Here is a 10,792-nt window from a genome sequence, read left to right as displayed (position 1 = left end):
CTGCTTGTCGTAAGAGGCGACTAAAAGGGTTGGTGTTGCAATAACTATTAAAGTTATTGTTCCCGAATAATGAAAATGGGAAATAATAGTAAAAATTTGTTCCATCCTGGAGACGTTACAAGAATGTAATGGACAGGTCAAAAATTAAGATGAAACTGGTACACATAAAATTAACAGATTAAAACTACAAGAAGTTCTCTTCTGAACTGTAAAAATACTTCGAGGGTAGGAATGTTCTTAGGTGGCATTTCAATTAAGACATTGTTGGAGTGTTTTTAGATGCACTGGAAGGGCATTGCACAATTAAATACGTATCACTTGGTCCCAAAGAAGGGACTTCACAATTTTTTCGAACATATAGTTCAGTAAGCAACTCCTTGAATAAGGTAAGGTAAGGCTCCTGAACTTGGCATTATGCATAGATGTTACTATCTTCTTTTGAATTTTAAAAGTTAAAAAATGAAATGCTTCATAGTCATGAAAACAAAAAGCACAGTAAACTATTCAACTCGATGCTAACACATGCAGTGTAGCACTGAATTACAATGCGTAGAGATAGTATATACTTAAGTAAGCCGGGACCTCGCGTATCCTATGCACCTCGTAATTTTTTGTGCTAACTCATGAAGAAAATATTAAAAACAAAAATTCAATTTTTAGCCCTTAATGTTGTGTCATTTTTCCATGGCATAAATGTACAATCTATTAGTCAATATTATTCGCTTAAGTTGAGTGTTCCTGTATATCTTTTGCATGAATTTATTGCCTTATGCATCAATATCGCCATCCTGATATCCAACCAAAAGGTTCAGGAATGTTTGCAATTTCAATCCATTATTATTCAATTACGGAAGTCCTTAGGCAAGTTAAATGAAAACAGAATGCCCTTAGTGCCTTCTAGATGCCTGATAGCATTAGTTTGGTCTGCTTTATGAGCTGAAGGTGTGGGCAAGGGCAAAACTGAACATCTTGGTATCACATGGGAAAAGTTAATGTGATAGCAATTTTTACATTGTGAAATTAAGTAAAACTCTCAAGGAAATGAAACCATGAATCACTGATGAATATCTTTATCATAACAGTTATTTTAAATTTTTGTCGCTATCGCCTAGATCTGAGAAAAATCATTTCACTTACTCTGCCCCACACCTGTCTTTTTTGCAGTGCATTTCATTAGCATGCTATGTTTTTAATGCCTTATCAATGCCATCACTGATTCAAAATTTGTCGTGGGCAGTCGTAAGATATTATAGTGATGAAGGTGAATATTCTTTGTTCAAGTAGAGTGCTGGTGGTGGTTGAACTTTGTGGAAGGAATATGTATTACTAAGGTGTAGCATTGGGTGACACAAATGAGTTACATGATTGGATATAGTGCTTTGAACATGGGTCTTCTAGGCTGTCCGGTGGATGCTGTAGCAATGGTTGAACTTCTATCACAACTTAGTGGCACAGCAACGGAATATACCCTATAATGGTTGAATTGTTAATGAAATAGCTATTGGGTGTACACTGCTTCTCATACCCTCCTATAGGCACATCAGTTTTTTACACTGCTCTAACCTGTGGCAAAACAATTTGGTATTCAGTATGCCACTTGGTGAAAGAATTTTTAAATTGGTATGTATGGGTTGCTGAAAAGAAAACATTATGGAAGCACAATGGACTTAGTTCTGATTGTTGCCAGTTCTTGTTCGTTCTCATTAGGAAAGCATTTCCTGGGAATTGGGGACTCAAGGAAGTCCTACAGTATCCCTGCTTGTCGTGGAAGGCGACTAAAAGGGTGATGGTGCTACAAAGATATATTCCCTACAGCAAGTCAACTGAAAATAGTAGGCATATACTTTTCCAGGGATAACGTGAATGTAATATAAAAGACCACAACATATTAGCAATAGAAATAGTCACTAAAGTCAACTACTAAGCAAATGGTTGAGGCTGTTCTAAAATGAGATTATTTATTCCTGTAGTTGTTCAAATATTGAGTAGAATAAAAACCCCTGAAAGAGATAACACTGAACGTTATTATATTCACAAAGTTATGGACTTTTTATTTGATTAGGTAATTCGAAAGGTGAATGCCCATTGCCTTTCGTGTATAGATAGATGCTCTGCCCTTTACATTAATGCTGATGATGTTATATTGCCCTAACAACATGGACATCCGACGGATATCCAAGGCGGACGTTATGATAATAACAATTTCGTCTTTATATTTCAAGCGAATTTAGGACATCATTGTCCTCTCACAATTAACTTGATTGACAATAACAAACATCCATGCCCTGCCTTCACCGGCCGCCATCAGCGAGATACTCGGACGGCTGCTAGCTAACATAAGCGGCAATGCCAATTATGAGGACTCCTTCCTATCCTTGAAGAGACACTGTGAATCGCTCATACTTTCGTTCGCTGAGAGGGGGACTCTGGCGGACTACAATGTCCCATTTTCCCTTTGGGAACTAAAATCAGCAATCGCAGCTTCGCGCGACACGTCGCCAGGGATGGATGAGATCAATAATGCCTTTCTCCGCAATCTTCCTGAGAGAGCTTTATTGGAAGTTCTTTTATGTTTTAATCAACTTTGGGCGGAGAGAAGCTTTCCACCGTCCTGGCACGAACCTATAATTGTTCCAATTTTAAAAGAGGGCAAGGATAAATCTGATCCAAATAAGTATCGTCCAATATCCCTCACCAGCTGTCTGTGTAAGGTAATGGAAAGAATGGTGAACCCACGACTTGTTTGGTGGCTGGAGCGTCGAAACCTTCTTTCCAATGTCCAATGTGGCTTCCGACGCGGCCGATCGACAGTTGACCACCTTGTCAGGACGGAGAACTACATCCAGGAGGCCTTTGTCCTTCGTCAGCACGTTGTTGGTATTTTCTTCGATCTAGAGAAGGCTTTTGACCGGGTCTGGCGCCGAAAAATACTCTTGACGCTACACAAATTGGGTTTTAGAGGCCATCTGCCAATATTTATTGAAAAATTTTTAATCCCAATTTTTGTCCCAATCTTATACCCTGGAAAATGGGGTACCACAGGGCTCCGTATTGAGCGTAACACTTTTTGCGATAGCCGTTAATGACGTGGCAGACTGTGTCAAAGCCCCAACTATGAGCTCGCTGTTCGTGGATGGCCTGGCAATCTTTTGCCGGTCGTCCAAACTTGTATCTGTAGCCAGACAACTACAGATAGCATTAAACAACCTCGGCAACTGGTCGCGGAAGAATGGTTTTAAAATTTCAGCGGAAAAGACCAAATGTGTGCATTTTCACCGGAAGAGAGGTTACTTTGCCCATCCAGTTTTGAAACTGGATGGCAGACGCCTTCCGTACGTGGAGTCGGCTCGGTTCCTAGGTATGACCCTAGACCACCGATTAAATTGGCGGGAACATGTTCAGTTTTTAAGAAATAATTGTCTAAGGACCCTAAATATTTTTAAGTTTTTAACCCACTCCTCATGGGGCGCCGGCCGAAGCATGATGCTTTTCCTCCACACTACCACCTCCCGTCTCACTGACTGACGCGGAGTTTTTTATCCCAGTATCCTCTCCCACAAGTTTCTCTTGCGCATGGCATACTTCCATTTCATCCTCCTCCTCAACTGGCATCGCCCTTGCCGCGTCCTTATAGCCTCTTTTCAAAATTACAGTCGAGTTGGGGCATTTCACTCGCAATTGATCGGTCCCCCCCCCCCGCATTTAGAACATGTTTGAATTTGTCCATCGTAATGGATCAATGCTCTTTCACCAGCCACGCCGAGGTAGCTGGGGATGTTTTATTTACGATCATTTTCACTGACCTATTACCGTTTTTTAATTTTAAATCGATGCTCCCCTCCCCACTTCGTCTCCGTGTAATCAATAATTTTCCCATAGTCCTTAAGCACTTCACATACCTCATATTTGATCACCTCGAAGGGCAGCATGCAGACCCTCATAAAGGTAGTGTTCCCTTTTAGTAGCCGGTTCAACTCTCACGTGACCTCTTCGGTTACGCTTCGATGGAAAGGGCACGAGTCCCTCACCTTCCAATTTTATCCTCTGGACTGCCTCTTCTGAAGTCGTCTTCAGGTATGCAGTCTTCTTAAACGGGCCAAACTGCAAGCCGATCAGTTCTTCCTCTTTCACTCCGAGTTCCTCTTCAATGAACTGCATTAGTTCATAGCTGGTTAAATCTGCTACCACGTCATTAAGAGTGATCTTAATGGTTGACACACGTTCCTTTGGCATTATAGTACGAAATGCCGTCGCGTTTCCGCGCTCTAGCTCTCAGAAAAACCGTTAAATTAGCACTAAACTGCGCCGCGAAAAGTTTGAAACGAAGCATAATCGCTTTCGCCCCGAGTTACGGGCCCGGGCGAGTGCCGAGGCAAACGCTGGGCAGTGAAACCTCGTCTCGCGGTCGAATTCACTCAACCGTAACGGCCGGAGCTCCGCTTGCGCACTTACCGCTCTGACTTCTTTGCCTGCCATGTGAAATACAAGATTAAGTATCATCTGCCTATGGTTCCCCACATTTTTTCCCAAAAAACTTAACTGACACATATACATAAGAAATAATTAAATCCTAAAGAAGCACACGGCCATGCGTTAATTAGTGAAAATATACATACAATAAAAACAAAGTGAAAGGACCGCTTCCTCCGACTGCATTTTGAGACACGCAGTCCTGGTTGCCGGCTATATTCTCACCAGTCCTCTCCGTTGACGTCTCGAAGGAAAAGGCACCAATCCCTCATTTGCCAGAAGTTGTAGAAGAGTTCCAGAAGAATTCCAAGAGTTGTTCCAGAAGAGTAGCCTCTGGATCGCTTCCTCCGACTGCATTTGGAGATACGCAGTCTTTTTGAAAGGCCTGAACTGCATGCCGACCAACTCCTATTCTTTCATCTCTAACTCTTCCTCTAGAAACTGCATTAGCTCGTAACTCGTCAATTCTGCAACCACTTCGTGTAAATTTATTTTCACAGTTGTTTCTCGTTCATGGGCATTTTTAATCGGTTCGCCGGTCGCGTTTCCGCGCTCAAGCCCTTGCCAAAATTCAGTTTATTTAGCGCTACGAATGCGCCGCAAACAATTTAAGACAAAACACGGTCTACTTTGCCCGAAACTCGGGCCCGGGCAAATGCCGAGGCAAACGCCGGGAAAGTAACGCTCCCTTCCCGGTCGAAACCAGTCAAGCGGGACCGACGGAGCTCCTCGCAAACACGTCCCTCCCGGCCGCTGGCGAAGATAAATATAACTTCTTTGCTGGCCGTATGAAATACAAGATTAAGTATCATCTGCCTAGGGTTCCCCACATTTTTCCCAATAAATTTAACTGACACATAAGGAATAAATGAAATCCTAAAGATGCTCGCGGCCATGCGTTAATAAGTGAAAATATACATACAATAAACACCAAGTGAACTCTATACCTTAATAGCAACATGTTTTCACTATCTCTGGGATCGAATCCCCGACCATATCAATGAATACCCATTTGTAGTCGGTCGCTCTACCACTGAGCCAGCCTGCCCTGGTGTGTGGACCAGGAGTAATGCACTTTAGGACGTTTGTCCTTTGGGTATCTGACATTTCAATCACACAAATACAATCATACAAATGCAATCCGTTGATTTGATGAGCCGGATGGCGGCTAATCTCAACTGACCGACGGTAGGCCGCTACTTTGGCGAGGGTTCTGTCCTCCATTCGCAGCAAAGACTCTTGAACGCCCTTGTCCCCGATGCCTTGCCTTGAATCACTCGGAAGATCATCATATTTTCTTCCTGAGGGGCTGGACTATCATAACAGCAATTCTTAAAAAGTCGCCGAAAATCAGTCAGAGAGCGATCAAATGTCTCTCCTTCCTGTTGGAACCGAAGATGAAACACGAACTGTTCGTAAATTGGGTCTTGCTTTGGATATACAAACTCTTCGTAAGCTTCCTTAACTTCGGCGTAAACTAGCTTATCTCCATTAGCTAAATCAAAAGTTTGAAATAGAGCTCAACCCTGCGATCCCAACATATTTTTTAAGTAGCTTCCCGCCTCAATTTGCAAACATTGTGGAGGTCGCAGGCTGCCATCACATGAAAAGGAATGAGGGAGACATTCCTCATGTCCAATTCATTTAGCAAACTCCTCCATCTCCCTTTCAATAGGCCGAAGGTCCTCTAAATTACCATCCTTGCTGACGAATGGCAGAAATTAAAGTTCTTCTGCCGACGCGTCAAATGCCCATTGTCAGCGAAGGGGGTGAGGAGGTTAGTATGTAAGAGTTACGTAGAATCCCCAATGATATGAGAATCATTGGGGAACTTTAGATCATCTCCAAGGCAATCAGATACCCTGGAGAGTCTAAATACGCGGGCATCATGCAATGACCCCACATGACCCACAAAACAATGGGTAAATATTCCTCTATGGTCACAAAAAGCCTGCAAAGAATCAAATGGAAAATCAAAGGATCAGCACATCACATTCAAACAATAATTATGACCTATGGCCAGATGAATTGACTTATGGCTTTTGACTGACCTGCAGATGCATACTATGGTACCCCTTCCTGTTTATGTATGCCTCAGGATTTTTGTGAGGAGCCCTTGTTTGGGTGTGGGTGCCAGATATGGCCCCAATGGTGCCAGGGAATGCACTCGTATTCAAAAAGCCTCTTGTGACCTCATCGGTTTTCTCCCCCTGAGGCCAAACAATGAATAGAGGGCACAACTGTGCCATGGCACGTGTCACCCCCTGGACAGCCCGGACACCCGTTGCGTGGCACAACCCAAAGCGTTGAGTTATTATTGACCTAAAAATGAGAAAATGCATTTCTGAATAACAAAATAGAACAACAAACTATTCCCAAAGTAATCCATATACAGGTAGAAATGAAACCAATACCTAAATTGCTAATGAATGAAAGTCCATTAAACATGGATATTGAATACCTATACGCATGCATATAATGCCAATGTTCCTATTTTTCTAAAGTTTCACTGTATCCACTGTGAGGAATTTCAAAAAACTTTGGTGATGAATGCTTTTAGAAAGTAGGCAACAAGAGCATTATTAATAGTTTCAAATGGTTTAGCAAAACATTCAGACAAATCAAGAGCATCATTAGTGCCAACTACATTCAAAAGCTATAAACACGCAAATACACGACTCACTGACAGCATGTTTAAAGTCTGGCACATTGAAATCACTTACTGTGAGTTCTGAGGGGGGACTGAAGCCGGGATGGCATCAGACTCCAGTGTCATTACCGCAGCCACCCAAGGCTTCTCAGCGAACAGGCCATCCATTGGCTGAAAGAAACATTTGGATAGTCATAAGATAAGATGAGATTTATTCATCCAAGAGACACATTACACAGTGGCTACTGGTATATACATAGGATAAGTCAATATGCAAGAAATCTTACATAAATTACAAAAAGAAAGTATGTACTACAAATTTGGCACCAAGTATTCTTTAACGCTATAAAAATATTTATCAACCAGATATTCATGGACCATTTTTTTAAAAACAGGTATCCTCATTTCTTTTTTAATGTGTTCTAGTAGGTTATTGTATTATTTCACACACATAGACCTTGGACCATTGGATGCCATAGACAGATTATTTGGCTTAACATGTAGGACATGATGATGGATACCGAAATAGATAAGCATGTGAGTGCAAAGTAGTCATGAATAGTCAAAGGAATTCTCCAAGACTTGCATCAAAGTAGGCCCACGTCGGCCTCCCACTACCACTGCGGCCATTGGAATCTTTAATAATTTTACCAGTCTTTTTTAAGCCATTCACTTTATTCTTGCACTGAGCCCCTGATACGTTGATGCCCAGAGCCCGCATCGCTGATGCTATCCTTTCCCACATTTTCTTGGCGGAAACCTTCTTAGTTTGAAATAATTTTTCCTCTTCCCGGAAGGTCTCCACCAAAAGTTAATAGTTTCCAATGGTTACCAATGGTTGTTTCACATTGTTTTAGTGATTTGGGTAAAGTAGTTCAAATTCTGGCCACTTTATTTCCTTCAACAGCTATTTCATTATTGCTTTCCTATTCCTGAGGGGAGATGAACTCCTCCATCTCCCTTTCTTAATACTGGTAGGATAGCGTCATGGCCCCGGCGAAAGCCATCTGTAAAGAAATGAAGTCATTGCGGACTTCATCCACACAAATCCCCATGAGCCAACATAGGGAGTTGGGAAAAATACAACTTGTGCCTCCCTCCCCCCCCCCCTGAGAGGGGATCACCACCCAAGGCCATCCCATTCCCCCCCCAGAGCATATTCCTAGTTAGTCCACTGACTTAACCTGTTTCAGGACGCAACGTATATCCCCAATGTAAATGCATGTACTTACCATCGCCCAGGGGCTCAGGAGCAGCTCGTCTGCAGCCTTCTCCATTACGAACGTCCTGAAGTGCCACGGACCCCTATGGATGCTCTGAAATGAGAAATGCCGGGATTAGTTAAGCAACATTAAAATGCTTAAAAATCATTGAATTCTTAATTACTTCTATTTCTTTAACTCTATCATGTTGAGCCCTAAATTATAATGGGCGACCAAACCTCGATCACAAAAATATATAACCATTGATGTTTAATACAACCTCTCCTCGTACAATTAAGAGTATGAATACATTGCAATAGTACAACACTATAGTGGTAAATAAAATGAAGTACTGGTGTATTAATGAATAGAATATGTAGTAGCACGTGGGTAGAAATTCCTCCCATTTTTCTCGTCTCGCCGGCGGCGAGTATTTCTTCTAATTTTCCTTCTGTCTTCAATTTCGGAAACAGTTCTCCTTTTGTTTGTAATTACAACAGCTACAGAATCCTCAGACTTCACCCCGAGCTCACACATGATAAATTCATGGATCTCCAAAGGGTGAGGTGGATCCGCGTTTCTCTCAAATTCCAGGCATAAAGTGTTAACCTTGGGGTATTCCATGGTTAGACACCCTTCGCACTAGAAATTAAACTTGTTAAGCACACCTAAGTGTGCCAAAACGTTGAAAAGATCCTGGTTTTCGTGCCGAAGCACGAAACCCGAAAACAAAACACTTGCGAGGGCGCACACTCGAGCGTACGCTCTCTCAACGGAGCCCGATTAGATCGAGGCTCCCGGCGGTCGCTGGGGGTAGGTCCGCGTTCGCACTCGGAACTGGTTTTCACGGAGCTCGCTAGAACACGTCCGCTCTGTCCGAGTATTTTTTTTTAATATTTTTTATTGACAAATCATGTCACAATCATTGAAAGTAATACATTACATTGGACATTTAACAGAGTTTTTTTTTCCGAAATCTTGGTTTTGAGAAAAAAAAATCCCAGCTATATTTCGGAAGCCTGTGGATTGATTCAAATATTTTTTTGTTTCTTTTTTTCAACATATTTTACAAAGGTATTTACATAAGAGCATGATTTTCATCCATGGTCTGAACGTATTTCTTATTTAGGTTGGTTTCACATATAAGATAACCAGTACATAAGATATAGAATGTTCTGATCGTAATCCTAGGTATTAATTACAGCATACTTTTCAAACAATTAGAGTTGTTATTAATACAAAGCATTAACAAATCAAATAAAATAAAAATATAACCATACAGTTTAGCCTGTGAAAATCATCAAAAGTGTAAGATAAAAAAAGAGGGAAAGGACCAAAATAAATTTTGCTCTCCGCTTCGGGAATCGAACACTGAAACTTCCCTTCTGCAGCCACATGCGCTAACCTCTGGGCTGATATCTGCATACGGAGTTGTCTCGGAGGTTAGCAATCATATCATATTTTTGAGTTTATAACATGCATTTTAAGAAATTACGACAGCGTGAAACAAACTGTCTTCAAAGGTAAAATTAACATGTTCAAAATGGAAAGAAACAGTCATACATTTAAAAAAATTTATTTAGATTTAAATTCCCTCCAAGAAAGGGATACAGTGTTTACAAAATAAAAAGTCTAGAGCAATGGTAAAAACTCTTGTTTCAATTCTTGTTTTATGTCTTTGTTTCGTATGTTGTCTATGTATTCTGTTATTCGGACTATGTAATTACTTTTTCTAATCTGCTCTTCTAAACTTACTTTTATAAATGTGGCAATTAATCTAACCAGGGCATCTCTCTTCGAGGACGGGAAGATGTGGAAGTTTAACTCCATCAGGTCTTTGTTGGTGATGTTTCCTCCTCCGAAGGTGTCCCATTTTTTGTGAATGTTCTTGATTTTATGCCAGAAGATATTTTTCCTCGCACATCCTAAAATTTTGTGTTCTATGTCTTCCGTGGATTTGCATTTTTCACAGTTTGGTGTTTTTGCGATCCCGCACTTGTATTTCATTTCGTTGGTCACTATTGTCTTACTCATGATGCAGAAGAGATGGCTTCTCTGTTCTGTTGTTATTTTTGTTTTCCCGAAATTTCCCCAGGCTCTGGCTCCTGGCAGTGGGGGTCCCCAGTGTTTTGCTTCTTTCTTCTATTTCTCGTGCGTATTCTTCTTTGACCGTCCTGTAGACATATCCTGTTTTTTCACGGTGATTTTTGTACTCCGCCTTGACGTTTTTCAGGTGGGAGTATCTGCTGCCATGTTCTATTGCACTATCCAACAGGTTAATTCCTGGTCTGTTTCCGGAGTTGTATATTTTGTGTAAGTTGTTGAGATAAATAATTTTTGCTTTAGTGTTGGCATCCTCTAATCTTAGGCCTCCTTTTTCATATGGTATGTAGAGTCTCGGTCTTGCTGCTTTTATTACGAAGCCTTTCCAGATGAAATAGTTGGTGGTTTTTATTATTATTGCATGGTG

General features: G+C 41.3%; 1 protein-coding gene across 1 annotated transcript; it reads right to left on the bottom strand.

Moving 5' to 3' along the window:
• Positions 1-4,691: 4,691 nt before the first annotated feature.
• On the bottom strand, positions 4,692-8,946 carry LOC124173258 (putative nuclease HARBI1). Its single transcript, XM_046552777.1, has 6 exons — positions 8,818-8,946; positions 8,353-8,436; positions 7,194-7,291; positions 6,522-6,792; positions 6,267-6,421; positions 4,692-4,821 (listed from the first exon to the last, which is right to left on the bottom strand). The coding sequence occupies exons 1-6, from the start codon at positions 8,944-8,946 to the stop codon at positions 4,692-4,694; spliced, it is 867 nt and encodes a 288-aa protein (XP_046408733.1).
• Positions 8,947-10,792: the final 1,846 nt, after the last annotated feature.

This window comes from Ischnura elegans (genome assembly GCF_921293095.1).
Source record: "Ischnura elegans chromosome 13 unlocalized genomic scaffold, ioIscEleg1.1 SUPER_13_unloc_4, whole genome shotgun sequence".
Lineage (NCBI taxonomy): Eukaryota > Metazoa > Arthropoda > Insecta > Odonata > Coenagrionidae > Ischnura > Ischnura elegans.
The sequence above is the reverse complement of the archived record's forward strand: the minus strand, read 5'-3'. Positions and strand labels throughout refer to the sequence as shown.

Bases quoted from the DNA above. Each gene is read 5' to 3' on its own strand.
- LOC124173258 (XM_046552777.1), bottom strand. From the start codon at position 8,946: ATGGAATACCCCAAGGTTAACACTTTATGCCTGGAATTTGAGAGAAAC. The intron at 8,437-8,817 runs GTAATTACAAAC...TTCTCATTTCAG, and splicing joins CTGAGGATTCTGTAGCTGTT to AGCATCCATAGGGGTCCGTG. The intron at 4,822-6,266 runs GTAACTCTTACA...CTCCAAATGCAG, and splicing joins CATATCATTGGGGATTCTAC to TCGGAGGAAGCGATCCAGAG.